The 17189-nt window shown below is 35.8% G+C and overlaps 2 protein-coding genes and 1 long non-coding RNA gene across 3 annotated transcripts; all 3 read right to left on the bottom strand.

Annotated features, from left to right (window-relative positions):
- Positions 1-8008: 8008 nt before the first annotated feature.
- On the bottom strand, positions 8009-13397 carry LOC131629810 (uncharacterized). Its single transcript, XM_058900608.1, has 7 exons — positions 12794-13397; positions 12275-12716; positions 11271-12187; positions 9964-11184; positions 9635-9853; positions 8667-9524; positions 8009-8586 (listed from the first exon to the last, which is right to left on the bottom strand). Exons 1-7 carry the CDS (start codon positions 13395-13397, stop codon positions 8009-8011), a joined length of 4839 nt encoding a protein of 1612 aa, XP_058756591.1.
- Positions 13398-14379: 982 nt separating this feature from the next.
- Positions 14380-15535, bottom strand: LOC131629809 (uncharacterized). The gene is made up of 5 exons (XM_058900607.1): positions 15519-15535; positions 15216-15336; positions 14899-15108; positions 14746-14799; positions 14380-14666 (listed from the first exon to the last, which is right to left on the bottom strand). The coding sequence occupies exons 1-5, from the start codon at positions 15533-15535 to the stop codon at positions 14487-14489; spliced, it is 582 nt and encodes a 193-aa protein (XP_058756590.1). The 3' UTR covers positions 14380-14486.
- An 18-nt stretch (positions 15536-15553) lies between these two features.
- Positions 15554-16406, bottom strand: LOC131629823 (uncharacterized). The gene is made up of 3 exons (XR_009292134.1): positions 16321-16406; positions 16093-16223; positions 15554-15999 (listed from the first exon to the last, which is right to left on the bottom strand). It is a non-coding gene; the product is annotated as an uncharacterized LOC131629823 (long non-coding RNA).
- Between the last annotated feature and the right edge of the window lie 783 nt (positions 16407-17189).

The following is a 17189-nucleotide window of genomic DNA, read 5'->3' as shown; positions in this document are numbered from 1 at the left end:
CTTTGTATGTTTTAAAGGGGTTTTATTTTGATATTTATTAGATGTTTTATGTTGAAAAGGAAAAGAAACTAGCCTAAGTATGAAGGGAATTTCTACCTAATGTTATCATGGTTTCTACCTAAGGTTAGGATTTAAAAGACACATGAAAAATAAAGCAAAAAGTGGAGTATATGAAAATAGCATAAGAGCATGAAAAAGAACAAGTAGAAAATATAGTAAAAGTGAATTAAAAGTACTATTATTTTTATGTTGATTTTTATGAGAGAAATTGAATTACAAGTCAAGTAAAAAGACTAAAAAACAAATAGCCTAAAACTAATATTTTTTATGAACATTTTTTTATATGACGAAAATTAGTATTGAAGTCTAAAAGTAAAAGGAAGAGAATTAGTATTTTTATCATCTAAAAGAAATAGGAAAAATCTAGTTAAAACCTAAATCTATTAAAGGAAACAGGGGGTGCAAACTGGATTAATGGGCGTGATTAGTAAATCGGATGCAGGCCCAACCGAGAGGCCCTAAGGGATTTTTGTTGTAGATTGATTTGCCAAAAACTGGTGCAGTGTCATGGGCCAAGGGGGGTGAACCAGAAGCAATTCGCAGGCCCAGGGGAGAGGTCCATATTTTCAGATTTTTGTTAAGGATTTTGTTGCAAGAAAAATGATAATGGGCCTAAGGAGAATTTTATATCACATTTTTGTTAAGGTTTTGTATACCAAAAACGTGGATCCATGGGTTCACACAGGAGTTAGTAGCAATTCGTGGAAGGCCCGTTGTATAATCCATGACCATTTGTTCAAATTTTATTTTCAACTAGTGGGAAACCCGTGCGTCCGCACGGGTTCTGGTGTCGTTTTGTGTATCGTTTTCTTAAAGAATAGAAAATAGAAATAATATTAGAATGGAATAAATAAATTGTGTAGGTTAATAACTTTGTTTATACATATATTTAGTAAACGAAATAAAATCGGAAAAAAGGGTTATTAGTAAATAAAACAATGAAAAAAACATAGGTTTATATAAAAAATGTGTAGGAAAAAAAAATAATAGGATGAGTTTTTAAATTATTTATATTATTTATGTAGTTAAAATTAGTAGGTCCAATAAGTCAAAACTTGGAAAGAAAAAAATGAGATACAAATAGGGCAAAAAAAAAACCAATAAATATAGTTTATAATAAATATACTTGACATCACAAAGTACTAAAAACCATTTTGTAATGTATATGATTTAATAGTTGCAACAGAATTTGTTTTTTTTAAAAAGGACAAAAAAGTACAAAATCTAATGGGCCCAAGATAAGGATATTAGGCTAAATATAGTACTAAAGGGCCCAAGACAAACACATGCAACAGAAGGTGATATATAGGTTGGAAGCATATGTTCAGTTAGTCTTTTCCTCAAACGTTAGGGTTTCTGGACGGTGACGAAGGCTGTGTCGACGGAGCAACGAACGATCTCGCGGTGCAATGACAGATTCCGGGCCATATGACATCCCCCAACGGTTAGTTGCATGTAGTTATATTTGAGTATGATTTCAGTTTTCATCTTAATTGTTTATTTATGCAGAATTTGCTTAAACGTGAACACCTTTCAAGTGCTTACTTTCGTATGAGTTCATTGTTCCTGTTTATCATATTTTAGGTTTAAATTGTTTGTTGAAATTTCAGAACGATACAGCAACTCGCAAGGGAGAACACATGGGAAAGAGTGAAAAGGGAGATTGAGATTCGGAGGGTGGTGCAACTGATAACTCAAGCAGGTAAATGGAGGAGAGGTTGGGAGAGAGGCAACCGCAGGAAGTGGGTTGGATGCTTCTGGAAACGCGAGAGCCACTTTCGGCGTGTAATGGCAATTCTTGACAAACGACTTTGTTCCATAAAATGGAAGGCAGGATGGCAATCCGCCCATTCTGGAACTGCTGTAGGCATTGCTGCAGGTGAGGGTGTTATTTGTTCTGGCGATAGGAAAAGGAAGTCCATTAGAAAGGCTGAATGTCATGTGATAGTATTATCCTCTGACTCCGAAAGGTAAAAGCTTTACACCATCTGGTTAACTGAGTTACTTTGATTTTAGTTGATAGTTATTATGGGTATGTGAGAAGCCATATGAATTAATTTAACTGCTGGACATATTAAAGGAAGAAGATGACCTTAAGTAGGTAATACATAAGGATAAAAGCGGTGTGATAATTGTATAAATGTGTTGATACAAGTTTCTTTTGATTTTCTTCTGTATGTAGGGAAGAACAGGTTGGTAAAGAAATGGAAAAGTCTAAGAAGAGGCAAATGACCAAGAAAGGACATAGCACAAGAGTTGAAGAAAGGTAAAAGTTAGAGTAACTATTTCATAGTTACAAATAAAATGTATTATAATAATCTTCCTAATGTGGAATAATTAGGAAGACGGTTTTAATGTGTTTGTTGTTGTTGTAGGGAAGGGATGGATGGCACAGGGTGCACAAAGCGGGACAACAGCAGCAAGAAGCAATATGGACCCAGTGGCAGTGTGAAAGATAGGAGATCTGTTAGGAAAGGGAAAGAAGTAATGGTAGAGGACGAAGAGGACGACGTTTCTATTTCATCTCATGTGAAAAGGTATATATAAAAATTTATGTTAATATTTAGAAGGTAATCCAAATCAAAAGTGAGACACTAAATGTTAAAATTGATTTATATAATTTATATAAGGCATTAAAACATAGATTTTGACAACCTGCTATGTTATAGTAATAGAATTTAGTTGATTATTATTATATAAATGTTTGATAATGCTACAATTACATTCAGCCAAGAGTATGAGGCAGCTGTAATGGAAAAGGAACAAAACTGGATCATGGAGGTCACCAAGCCAGCAACAATGGGGACTCAGGTTCTTGTAAGTTCTTAAGTTAAAGTCTACATGTGTATGACATGATTTATAAAGTTATTCTAAGATTTTCCTTTAGGAAATTTTAATTCGAGCAATGTATCTTAAATTGTAGCAAATTCCTGCTGAGGTAATCACTGTTTGTAACTTGGAAGGCAAGAACAACATCATGTTGTATGACACAGACAGACAGAAGGGCTATAAATGTGTCCTGAAGAAGAGAGATGGGAAAAAAGAGATGTTTCTGTGCAGGGGTTGGTATGAGTTTGCCAAGAGCCTAGAGTTCAAGAAAGGTGATGTTTTGCATTTCACCATAAGGTACCCTCCTGTGGAAGAAATTCTCGTATCTGTTTGTCGTCGGAATTAGTGAAGGACCTGATGCCTTGAAGTTGTGTTTGTTATGGCCTACTGTGTATTAAGTGGTTTTATTAAGAGTTTCTAAATTAATGTTGTTGTAATATAATTCTGGACAACCAAACTTGGAATGTGTTTGTTATGGCATATGGTAATTCAAGTACATTTTGTAGTATTTTGTTTAGGTTACATTGGATTCCTGTGAGATTTTAGTCTATATATTATATCTATGACATGGGTTATTAAAGAAATTGTTTTTGTTTTAATAAAAAAATTGGATGGAATGTAGTAGTTGTTATTAAAAGGCTGATGATTTTTTGGTAAATTAAAAGATGAAATGAATATTTTAATGGATAAGTATAATAGAAAGAATAACTTATAAATAAGTTATGTAGATTAGTTTATATGACGAATTAAATGACATGTTACAGGTAATTATATAAGGTTAGTATTAAGAAAAATAGATAGTGTGGTACTTAAAAGTTTATAGAAAAAATATCCTTGTGTTTAATACAATAGATAGTGTGGTACTTAAAAGTTTATAGAATAAACAACGATGTGTTTAATACTTATGGATGTAATTTATATTGAATATAAAACTCATATTTAAATAAGAATAATGTAATTATTGGAAGATTAAAATATTTAATATTATGAAATAATATTAAATGAAATTATATTGTAACCCATAAAAAGCAAAGACCAATAATGGTCAGTATTGGAGTATAGACAATAGAGATAAAAACTTAATTCATGAAAAATAAGATTATTTGCATCGTTCCAACTAAACAATTGGGAAAAACATGTTATTACAACAATGGCCTGAAGAATAACGTGGGCTTTAGGTCATTCATATTGATCCATTGTTCCCAAAGTAAGTATCAACAATTTAAAAAAAAAAGGCGTTCATGTTGTTACCCATACAAATTATAGTACCTTAATGGTTAGTGTTGTAATAGAGACAATGGCGATAATAAGTTATACCATATAAAAAAAGAGTATTGCATTGTTCCCAAAAATGTCTTGTAAAAATAATTATTACAATATTGGGCTGTAGAATAAGCTGGGCTTTAGGTATAGTGTATTGACCCATTGTCTGCAGAGTAAGTATGATGAAGAAATAATTAACGCAAATTAGGGCAAAAACATTGTATTCGGCTGCGGGTATTGTTGAACGCGAGAAATTTGGAGTCTTTCATATTAACTGTTCACCAACCAGTTGAAAAATGGCCAACAATGGTTACGGGAACCCATTTCACGGTAAAAGACCAGAAAGGTGAGTAATTTGTTGGGTTATGTTTAGTGTACTGCATAAAGACTGTTTTCTCATATGTTATTGGTTTGGCATTAACAAAACTGGTTGCATTAATTACTTGTTCTAACCTATAAAATAAATATGTAGGTCACTTCAATCAATTGAGGCGGAGGCGAGATGGAGAAGAATGAAGATTGATAAAGAGATGGAATTGTTCGTCCAGAACAGCCAGGTTGAAAGCGAAAAGGAAAAGGGTTCGAAACAGGGTACCAGGGTTGTCGGTTGTTCTGGTACCAAAAGGAGAAATGAAGCTGGTAACTCATCCGAGAACCCGAATATTGTGAAAAAAGGATGTGAGTTGATTGGCTGTGTAGTTGATGCAGAGGATGCTAAGGTTAGTGCGATTCAAAAGGGTGAGTTCCCAAACGAATATCAAGTTTCGAAGAAAATGAAAAGTGTTATAGGTAGTGGGTGTGATTTTTCAAAAGAAGTTAGGGTTTCGAAGAAAATGAAAAGTGTGATAGGTAAAGGGTCAGCATGTATTTCCATATCCTCAGACAGTGATAGGTATTGGTTAACATAAATTTCATTAATCTCATAAATGTAAAATGTTATAGTATGGAAATAAAAGCTGCTTATTTAACTTATTTTTATTAACAGTTCAGAAGACGAAGATGAGAGGAAAGACAACGTAGTTGGCAGGACCACAACATACCATGTATGGAAATTGAAAGTAAATTATGGTGAAACAGTTACAAAACATATGCTGGTGAGTAGTTCATTTTAGAATAATATGACACATTATTACTAACAATGAGTTGGGCCATGAAATGTTGGACTTACAGCAATGTTTTATTCTGAAGGAAATCCCTCACGAAGTTGTTGGTATCGATTTATTGAAGGACGATGAAGTGCTACAGATTCACGATGTTGATACAGGAAAACACTATGCTTGTGAAGTCCACCTTATAGAGAAGAAGAATAAGGTTGTGAGGTTCATAGGACGGGGGTGGTATGAGTTTGCCAAAGAGAGGGGACTTAAAAAAGGAGACAAGCTGGTTTTTGCTGTTCGCAGTGCTCGTGCATCGAGAATAGTGGTTACCGTTGTGAATCGTTGAAGGTTGAGATTGATTATCATTGACTACTACCTTAATATGTTTTTTTGGTGTGAGAAATTAAAGAAGGTTGTGACTTACATAGGTTCTCACTGAACTTTTTTTGTCAATTTAATAGAAGTATTTATGAACTTAAGTTGGTATTAATTATGGTATATTTAATGTTGGTGGCTGTTTTGTAAGTTACACTTAATCACATTGTACTGCAAGGTTTTGTGTTATAACTTTTTCTACCCTTTTGTAGTTGAATATTGAAATCAGATAGGAATTTAGTGAAATTGGTAAGTTATGGCATGTTTGTACATGTACGTTAATGAGTTTCCATGCATTAGTTGCATGGTGTGGCGTTGGTTAACGGAATTATATATATTAAGCATGAACGAAAGTTTTGTTGGGTTATAGATGGTGTGTTACTGTCATTAGGCACCACAATTCGTCTGTATCCATTAAGATAGTTAAAAAAAAGCTAAATAACGTAATAGAAAAATTAGTATGCGATTATAATAATGTTATGCGCAAATGTTAATATTCTAACATGGAATTAAAGCAAATATGATTAGTCAATGGATTTTATATACATGACATTTTTTATTTGGAGACCTGATATCAAATCTAAACCTAATAGTGTCACCAACTTTGAACATATTGGTTTGACAAAATTCTTCCCAGTCAGGTCCTAACTTTGTCGGGTACGTAGTGTTTATGTATGCCAAATTCAGGATTGTCCTCGTACCATTATCACAGCACAAGTTGAGACAGTTGTAGTTGTAATCTTTTAAAAGTGCCGCAAAGTCTTCCTCCAATCTCTGAAGATTGTAGAAAAATAATAAAATCAACGCAAAAATATTAAAAACAGTTTTAAGAAAGTTGAAATCACAGTTTGTACCTACCAACTTTGTTTGACATAGTTCAACATTTGTTAGACCAAGGTCGAAAACCATAATGTTGTCAGCTCCCCAAAACCTGCTATGGTAATAGGGCAATTGCTCGATATCCACTATATTTTTTATGTTGAGGATGCTAAAATTATCATCCATATAGTAACCCACCTCAAGAACGGCATTGGCCGGGCAATTATAAAAATCTTCAACGTCTTTCCATCCACTAATTATAAGTGGATGAATTTCATCCTTGTTATAGATTAGGACGTGATGCACACCTTGGTTGTTGAGGATGGTCCATGTTTTTGTTATGTTGTTGCCAAAACGACATATGAACTTCGGTTCAATTTCTGGATATTTCTGCCAATTAATATAGAAGTTAAAAAAGAATGGAAAATCAGGTGCCATGTCAAGTTATAAAATAAAGCCAAGGCAGTAAACATAAACATAAGTTGTAACCTGTTCAGATAACTTAGCTATTGTGAAGGAGTATTCCAAGTCACTGTGAGTAAGTTTTCCCATCAAAGCCATATGAAATTTGTTGTGGTTGTTCCTGGGGTAGAAAATGAGAATTGGATGTATTTGATTTATGCTCACAACTTGAGGGACCATATATAAAGGGAAAACCATAGGATACCAAAGTTGAATAGTCACCCCAAGTATTGTTAAATATTCTGCATAGGATTCCATATAAAATAGTGCATGTGACTTTAATAATGAAAATTATCTTGGACCCATTGCATGTGAATAGTTTTAGGAATTGATATGCAGGACATAAGGAATAGATTCGATTAGCATGTGATATGTGGTGGGCCTGTTTTGCCTCAAAGCAGCTGTCAAAAAAACAAAAATCTTGCTGGCAGAATATATTCCAACTTCACGTGACCATGCCATGCCAAAGTAGAGTCCCACGTGAAAGTAAATATCGGAACAAACAAATGATGCATTATTGAAATGGTTATGTTGAAGAGGAAAACTTATTATACACACAGGTGGAAGAAAACAGGGCACAAAACAACTGGTGCACAGATATCATGAATAACGGAATATGGAAGTTGCCTAAGATGAAGCTCCTAGCATTGCTACGGAGTGAAGCATTAAAGTTCACATTGCATCCTCAGGTAAAAAATGCAAATTGTATTGATTATGATTCGTTGGTTTGTGTGGATATAAAATGAAAATTGATTGTAGTTGCATAGATGTTAAATTCATTTTATGATGTTATTGTATGTTTTTGCAGTTTTCGGTAGGCATTCAATATTTAGAGGAATTGAGTATTTTACTGGAAATAAAGATAAGTGATACAGTCATGTATGCAAAGAAACGTTGACCGTCAAAAATAAAAAGTGAAGTGTTTGTGTTTAATTTGGATGGGCTCCTCTGAACTTCGCGTGATCTGCATAGGAAGGTATTTTGTATTAGAATGCGGAATAAGGACATTGAAAGGGTAGAAAAACCACAGTTTGTACGGGTTAGAAAATTTTATTAACAATTAGTGAGAAATAAATACTGGTAAAAAGAAATATACGTACCGCCTAGATGTTGTTAAAAACCTCCTTATATACAACATTACATGTTGAATGCTTTGGGTGGTTTTTATCATCATGTATCAAAATCTTGATACCTCTTTTAGTTGTAACTTGTGAAACGGCAACATAAATCTGTCCATGTGTGAAAACATCCCGAGGTATATACAGTCCAACCCAATCCAACGATTGCCCTTGTGATTTGTTAATGGTCATGGCGTAGGCTACAATAACAGGAAATTGACGTCTCGATAACTTGAATGGCCAAGGAGATTGAGACGGGGACATATCCATTCGCGGGATGTATATAACCTTCCCATTATTTTGATCACCCATCAATTTGGCCTCAAGCACATGAGCAGCCATATTGGTTATTATAAGCCTTGTCCCATTACACAGACCTTGGGATTGATCAATGTTTCGCATAAGCATGATCGGTGTTCCAACCTTTAACTTTAAGTGATGGTTGGGTAGGCCGGAGGTTCTTAAGGAGCTGAGGAATTCTGGGCTAAGGACCTGAAGAATGTTGCTATCATGGATTTCCGATCGATCAACTGAGTTAGAGCTGTAGTAATCTCTTGTTTCCCCTGTAAAACTATCCATTAGGAAAGACATAACAAAATAAAGTGGAAGCAAGAACGTGGATAAAAGTAAAGGTAAATTAAACCTGGCATAATGGCAAGGATATGGTCATTGATACTGTCAACAATGTCCAAAGTTGAAGCAAGAATGACCCTATTTTTTAGATAATCACTTGATTGGTAACAATTTAAGAAATCAGGATATGTACTATCCACTATAGCTTGAATAGGATCATCGAAGTCCGTAATTAAAAGTTCGGGTGGTATGTCTATGTTAGCATAGCCGTCGTTAGGTTCAGAAATTCGTCCCTCTCCTATCTTTAAAAGCCAATTAGAGAAGTCCGCAATTTCCTTTTTATCTTGTTCAGTTGGTCCGGAGGATAGACGCATGTTTTTGGTCATATTCAAGACTTTTACATAATGCCAAATGTAGGAGGCATTAATTGTTGAATGGACAATGTCAGAACGACTTCCTCCAGGTACAACGGGTAATATCTGACGAAAATCCCCACCAAAAATCACGACCTTGCCTCCGAAAATAGTTTCCGAGTTACCGTAACTACTCATGACATCCTTCAAAGTCCTGTCCAGCGTTTCAAAACAATATTTGTGTGCCATCGGGGCTTCGTCCCATATAATCAGCTTTGCCTCCCTTAGAAGACCAGCGCTAGGGTCATTGAAATTAATTTTGCAAGTTGAGTTGTCAAGACATGGAACTGGCAACTTGAACTTAGAATGAGCTGTACGACCCCCTGGCAACAGAAGAGATGCTATCCCACTTGTTGCAACAGTTAGAAAAATCTCATGCTTAGATCTCAGTGCACTTGCAAGTGTTCTCCACATATATGTCTTACCGGTTCCGCCGTAACCGTGTAGGAAGAAGACACCACCTTGTTGTTTGTTGATGGCATCCATGATTTGGTCAAATATCTTCCTCTGTTCGTCTTGTAAAGACCATAATAAGAAAAAGTATATAATTAGATACATGTTGATATATTTTGACCTAAGCCTGAAATATAATAATAAGAATAATGTTAATCTTTGAGCTTATTACCAGTGAGACACTTGAAGAGGTTATCAAATTCCGCCTTCATGTCCTGGATATTGTACTGCCTTTCATCGTAAATGAGCCGGTTTCCCAGTTGTTGAATAACATAGTCATTCGGATAAGGAATGGGCTTGAAATCATGCAGGGTGCGATGGTTCAGTTGCAGCATTTTTTCAATCTCTATCAATGTCAGCTGCTGGATTGCATCATCCGGTAATGTTAAATCTGTGGTTTGTAGTAAGAAGGCATCGTTATATTGTAGCATGATCACAACAATATGATACATTACGTGGTAGTTAAGAAAATAAGTAGCATGCAATGTCAAAGTTGTGTACCTGGATTGTTGGCAATTTGTTTTTGTTCGTACAAGAGACCATCGGATAATATAATCCATGATTCCTTCCATACATGGGCAGGACGGTTTACAGCACCTGATAAGAGCATAACAACAAACAGCTTTCTAAGATAATGACCTGTACCCCAAGCGCTTGCCTCCTTTAACGCACATATGTATTCTCGATCATCATCTAAGAATCCCATAGCAAAGCATGCTTCTCTAAAGGTATCATATTGTGTTTCACCAACCCTCCTGATATCTTCATAGCAAGTTGGGCCTTTAGCCACCGTCAACATCATCCTCAAATAGAAAAGTTCACCGGTTGTCGGTGGAACCCACACCAAACGGCCGATAGTGAACCCTCTTTTACGTGGCTTCCACATTCTGTTTCTCTTAACATAAACAAACTTTGTAACAAATTCACCATATGTTAATGACCGGGCTTCCGCATATGTTGCATTTGCTATAAGCCAAGACGTGAACATGGATTCTGTTACGCTTGCACTTTCTAATACATGCTCCATTTGTTCACAATCTTTATAATAGACAGCCTTTTCACCGATGAGATGGAAAAACATTCGCTCAACAGCAGGTTTCCTTCCATGAACCTTGTATGAAAATATTCGCCAACACGCCTCACTCGGAGAAACATACCTACAATCTAGATATTGCTTGATCTCATCTACACATTCATGTTGTAGTCCGTTGTTTGTCTTAGAAGCAACCACACTTGCACCGATTCTGTCATATCCTTTGTGAATGTATTTGAATAGATACTTGATAGAAGTGCATTGGTTACACCATTCCATATTAATATGTGCTTGATATTTCAACAATAACCGAGTGTTATAGGGGACAACATTTCTATTATCTAGCTTGATATTATTTTTTGTAATTACATGGGTGTGTGATCTTCTTCTATATAATGGATAACCTTCAGCATTAACAACTGTATTTTCGGTGAAATTTTTAGGATAATATTTTGAACATTGACGATTTCTCATACAGCGTGAATCAGGCCAAGAAAGACCGCACGGTCCATGTATCATATGGGATTTCACCAGTGCGTATAAAACAGGATGAACTTCAGGATCAGGAATCTCCGCACAAATTATGTTATCAATGTCGGACGGAGTTGGATACTTGCTCTGGGGGTGCAAGAAGATCAAAATGTGTGCATGGGGTAATCCTCTCTTTTGAAACTCAATTGTATACATAACTGCATATATTAGTCAAAAAGAACTGGTAATTGTGCTTAATAAAGAAGAGTTAAGAGTTAGAAACTTCAAGGTTCGGAAAACTTACATGCCATAACTTTGCCAAGAATATTTTTTTTTGTTAGGTCAACCATAAGCTCCTTAAATTTGATGTTGAAAACTTTAGCAACAATGTCAGGCCTGTCATGGGGTTTTAAGTTTTTTGGGGACAGCAACCGGGTAATCTCAGGCCAATTTGGGTTGCATGTGAACGTGATAAACAAATCTAGGAACCCCAACCTGCTTGAAATGGCCATACCATCGAAGTAAAGTTGATCCATGTATCGTTTTCTTCCCACAAATGAAGAAGGTAGAACAACACGCTTACCTTGTTTGTTACCTGGATTATGAGCTCCCTGGTCACACGTTTGCTGCAAATTATTGTATTTTCCGAACCTTAATTTTGATTGATTTTTTCGCAGCCAATTGAGACGTTCTGATTCCATCATAGCGTAACCATCAACCAAAAATTGTTGGAAAAGTTTCCTTGAGTACAATAATGTTTTAGGTTCATGTTTTCGTTCTTGGAGACGAAAACACAGCCAATCCTTGATAGATTGCCTATTCTTCCTTGTAACAGTTGTCTCATGTTGAAACTTGTGAAGGATATTATTTCGGTAACCATCTTCACCGTAGCAAAAAATCAATGGGTATTGATATGAAAGATAACTTGGATTGAACTCATCAATTCTTTGTAATTTACCACTCTGGTATTGGACCACAAGGTCTCTCATTTCACCTGTGTCAACATCTCCAACAATAAGCGCAGCAACCTCCGCAACTGTTGGCATATTATACACACGACCATCGTCATGTCTATCACTGATTAGTTTCAGCCTTAATTCAACGCATGGATTGGCCTTAAACATATCACGTGCCATTCTAAACGCTTTCACCAGAACATTAACTTCATCCAACATGCTCTTTAACTTAGCTACAACAGATGTTTCAATAGATGTATTGTCCCTGAAAAACATAATAGCAAACATGGTATTATTTGTTTAAGCAATAGGACAAAGACTCAGGTAAATTTTGGAATAGAATCCTTATTACTTGAAGCAACGCATTCTATTCGTGATCTCGTGGTCAGTGTCATAAATGTACAATTGGGCATATTTTGGCAGCGCACCCTGCGGTGGTACAAGACTGCCTATCCGGTGACATGTTTGACCGTGTAGGCGCATCGTTGGAGGACCTCCTCCCTTGGGAATGTTGGTGTCAAATTTCATCCCTGGAGAAGTAAAAGAAAACATTGCGTTGTATGTCCTTATATTGGCCTGAAAGTTCTTGCTCTCAGGATCAGTTTTGTGATGAAGTAACTTTTCTAATAGTAACGGTGGTTGTTTCATGTATGGTAAAACAATTTTACCGCTCCTGCAACACAATTCGAATTTTGGAACAGTGGTATTTTTTCTCATATTCTTGCGCTCTGCATACCACATGCAAGATTGGCAAATTAAACATTCCCACACCGGGTCACCAAAGTCAGAATAAGCTGCAGAAAAAAACTTGTAAGAGAGGGGTAGCAATTAAACCGTATAGTAAGTAAAGCGAAGTTAAAAAGCAACTTACACTGGTTGTGTTGATCACAAATATCCTGAGGTTCCACGGATTCATCTGAATCAGAGTCGTGTCCAAATGAGTCGCAATCTTCAGAATCTCCATTGGTATCATCGGAGGAATAACTTGTTCGACTTACATTAGGATTATGATACGATACATGATGTGGATTTGTTATACCAGGAGAAGTGTGTGAATTTTTAAGAGCAGTAGGGGTTGTAATGAGTAGTTGTTTTTGGGTGATTTTTTGACGCTTGCTGATGTTTGATGATTCACCCACATGGGACGAAGGAGTAGTGTCGGCATTGTTGAAACGGTTGAACAGATTCACCCCATTGGCAGCAATAATTCTTGATCTTTTTTTGTTTTGCAAAATCTCTAAATGTTGTTGAGATGGTAGAGTGTGGGAATCGTTAGAGGTAGTTGGCTGGAGAGGAAATCTTGGTGCAGTGGCCTTGGAAGAGGCGGCCAAAGTACCAGCAGTAGGTGTTGATGTTGGTTCGTTTTCTTTGTTCTGGTGATGGTTAGCGAGTTTCTTTTTAGACAACAAAATCATCCTCCTTTTTCTTGCAAGAGTTGTAGTGGAATCATGTCCATTAAAGGGGTTAGCATCCATTGAAAGTGAAATATTTGAAATGAAGAAGTTGATTGTATGAAATTTAGTTAAAGCCAACAAATGGATGGACCTTGATTAAAATTGAAAACAGGAAAAGTCAGACATGTAAATTATTTGAAGAAAGGGGGGAACCATGGGTTCGTTAATGGGGAAAAAAAAAAGAGGGAAAAAGGATTACATTTTTGAAAAACCAGGGAAATTTTCAAATTTGAAATAAGGGTAGTTTCAAATAATAATATAAAATTTCTTCAGAATATGTTCTACATAAGTAAACAAAGTAAGGGCAATAAAAAATTATATAAAAGTAGCACCAGTTAATAGGCTGCAGCTGGTTGTACTTGTTCACAATTTAGGGAATCATTGTGCAGGTGTGAACCCGAATGGATGGATGGTGACTTGCAAGGGGGCTACGTTTCCACAAAAGCATAAAGCAAACCCAAGTTCTCAAGTAAGTGTGTAATCAACTATTATTTAAATACATTAGTTGTACTACCTGATACATGGGTAAAAGTTATTTTAATAGAGCATAAATGAATGTATCGTCATATAATAATCCATATCAAGTTAGAAATTAGCATATATTTGTCCTGTCCGGTTCCTGGGATTTTTAGGCAGAGGAAAAGTAACTATTTGCGAGGGTGTTTAAGTACATCATTAGATTAGTGAGATACGAAAGATAAAAGATAAAAAGTTTGGAAATTGGCTGTCTCTTTGAAACAAAGATATGCAGCAGTAATTTTTGAAATAGCTGGGTCAAACAATGCCGTCGATTAACGATTTAAATGATCAGACAGTGGAGTATTACAGAAACCATACGTTACATAGGATTGAGAGTAGTATGATACCGTAACATTCATTATATTGATCGAACAGTAGTGGAATATAATCCTTACATAAAAAGACCCTAATGAAGAGGCAAATGTAATATTACAATCAAAAATGTAGGTTCATAATAGAATCCTTACATATATGGTCCCACAAAATGAGGTAGTCGTTTAATAATGTAATATTACACCAAAAGAGGTAGATTCAAAATAGATTTCTTACATAAATGGCCCTAATTAACAGCAGCCAGGAAAACCTTTTAAACTATTTTTCAATCTTCACTAATTTCCTAGTGATTCTGGTCTGTTTCTTAAGTTTAGTCGAAGACAAATCTCCTTCGCTGTGTGTTGCATGACCTGTAGATTCAATGGATGGATCGGGGCTCTGTCTTTTAGCCGTAGGTGTGACTGGTTCACAGTGCAATTTTGAAGTTATTTCAGGATCCTGCAGATAAAAATAAGTGAGAACGAAGAGATTTTATGGGTGAAAAAAAGTGGCATTTGTATAGGACTCAAAACCACACCGTAACAATGTCGGAATCATCAATAGGAACGGCCTCATCAACACTCTCTTTGATCTAAAAAATAAACCAATACAAGAAATTCAGATAGTTTGCCTGACATGTATTCAACTAAATTAGAAGACAACGTTAGACACAACACAAGACAAGTGTTACATGGTTGACAGGGGTGGAAAGCTGTTGTGTATTAACTGTAGTTGCATCCACCCATTCAGCTTTGAGTTGATCCACAATAGGTTTATCTTTAACTAACATGATGACCGAGCAATTAGACCAATCTGGTTGCCACTTGACTTTGAAGGCAAGCTCCAGATTCAGGAGCTTGTCAAGTGCCAGTGGAAAATCGAGGGGATCAAATATTCCAGCCTACATAAATTTGAAAATATAAACTGAGAGCAATTATATGCAGTAATTAAAGAACCTATATGTACCAGTATGTTTTTTAAAATCATCAATGATATATTAGGTGGTACCTTAAACATGGTTTCGCGCATATGAGAAGCCGATACTTCCAATAGGTCCTCACTCTCTTTGTCCCACAAAACAAACTTGCATTTTGTACCAGCATGAAGAACACCAACCTCAATTTTATACCTAAGTTTGAGGGATATAAATATGTAAGTTCACATTTCACAGACAAAGATGGTGTGAAAATCAGTCGATAGGATAATTAATTGGTGTTTATACCTGAAAATGGCAGTTTCTGTGTCATGTCCCTTGACACACTTGTAGGGAGGTTTATCACCAGTGACTTTGTTCGGGCATTCATGGCATGCCTGGTAGTACCATCCATATTTAGAGGCAAAGATTTTTGTAATTGTGGCAACCGTAGCACAAAAAGTAGTCTGTGTTTACAAAAGGGGGGTAAACAGAAATTCAAATGTAATAACAGTTAGACAATAAATGAAAAAAATTGAAACATTAGTACGTCTTTGAGTTTAACGATTTGGTCAAGAGGAAGAAGAACAACATTAGACAACAATTTTTGGGTAGGTGATTGGCGAGAACTGTAGGAGTTTTGCGACCTTCCCTGAGACTGCTGGCTGCGAAGTCCCGACACAGCCACTATAGTATCCTGTGTAAGCCTGACGATGAAAATACATTGTCAGAGTCAATTAAGAAGGATGATACAAAGTGCAGGAAATTGTAATAAATCAAGTCAGGACATTTTAGCAAATTGTTTGATTGTTTCCATGTCTTCATTAATAGCCAGTTTGGTGACATTGTAAGTATTGGTAACAGACAAAGGATATTTGCCTGAAAAGACAAAATAACTTAATAAGAATATGTACTTCAAAACATAAAACACACGTTATGAACCGTAGGAACCAGTATGGGAGTAATTTATACCAAAAGCTTCTTTGACTTTGGCATATTGAATCATAATCACAACAAGAATTGCAGTATCGACCTGCTGTTCAACGTAGTTCATAAACTGCACCGCGTACGCCTCCCATAACGTAACTGTTATAGTGTTGTTGCTACAGAAAATGCCATTTAAACTATGATGTCAGTAAACATAAAAGATATAAAGGGATACCATTAACATGTATGTAAGGTAACAAACAAACTTTAAACCTCAAGTCGCGGATCACGAAGTTGACCTGTTGCTTTTTGCTACCCACCTGGACCTGCGTGTACCCTATTTCATCAACCACTCCGATAACATCTGTACAGGTCATTGGTTAAACGTGCATCAGGTTAAACCAAATATGAGATGCAGAGTTCTACATAGAAAATCAGATATCAAGAAAAGTTGTATGAAAACGTAAATAGAGTTTAACCTAAAAGTTGATCTTTAATCCATTTCCCGGTTAAAATATCAAGAAAAGGTGTGAGTCTGCAAGCTTTTTCCTGAATCTGATGGACATTTCTATCCCCAAACTTTGTCCCACCAGTAAATTTAAGGACGTACTTGTGAGCAGAAGGTTTGAACAGCAGATCATTCAGCTGAACTTGGAAGTTTGCAATAGTGTAAGTATCATTAACAACAAACAGTGAATCAAAATTCTGCCTATATATGGGAGGTACGATAACATGGATATCACTTCCCTAAAAAAACAAAAGAAACAAAAACCATCAATATCAAAAAAACCATAAGAATGCTGTCCTCAGCAAGCGATAACAAACACAATAAATACACTGTTGAACACCTCCAAGTTGCAAAATATATACCTATTAGAACAAAGACACACGGTTTACACAAAAGAAAAGAGGAATATAACTTTTCGCAAAAATGTTGAAACTAACCTCAGAATCATAAACAACCATCTCAAAATGTTCCTTGTTGTTAGAGATGACACTCCATTTGTGATGTATCTTAACAGCAACTTTCCAAAGTTCCTTTTCATCGTTAATATCAGAGATCTTTTCCAACGGTCGTGCCATTTTCTTGTATCAAGGTAGGGTCCAAACAATGGCTCCAACTTAGGTCGCAGAAGAAGTTT

Source organism: Vicia villosa, unplaced genomic scaffold, assembly GCF_029867415.1.
Source record: "Vicia villosa cultivar HV-30 ecotype Madison, WI unplaced genomic scaffold, Vvil1.0 ctg.000606F_1_1, whole genome shotgun sequence".
NCBI classification, from domain to species: domain Eukaryota; kingdom Viridiplantae; phylum Streptophyta; class Magnoliopsida; order Fabales; family Fabaceae; genus Vicia; species Vicia villosa.
The sequence above is the reverse complement of the archived record's forward strand: the minus strand, read 5'-3'. Positions and strand labels throughout refer to the sequence as shown.

Bases quoted from the DNA above. Each gene is read 5' to 3' on its own strand.
- LOC131629810 (XM_058900608.1), bottom strand. From the start codon at position 13,397: ATGGATGCTAACCCCTTTAATGGACATGATTCCACTACAACTCTTGCA. The intron at 12,717-12,793 runs GTAAGTTGCTTT...TTTTTTCTGCAG, and splicing joins TTGTGATCAACACAACCAGT to CTTATTCTGACTTTGGTGAC. The intron at 11,185-11,270 runs GTAAGTTTTCCG...TAATATATGCAG, and splicing joins TCTTGGCAAAGTTATGGCAT to TTATGTATACAATTGAGTTT.
- LOC131629809 (XM_058900607.1), bottom strand. The intron at 15,109-15,215 runs GTACCACCTAAT...AAATTTATGTAG, and splicing joins TGCGCGAAACCATGTTTAAG to GCTGGAATATTTGATCCCCT. The intron at 14,800-14,898 runs GTAACACTTGTC...TTTATTTTTTAG, and splicing joins TTTCCACCCCTGTCAACCAT to ATCAAAGAGAGTGTTGATGA.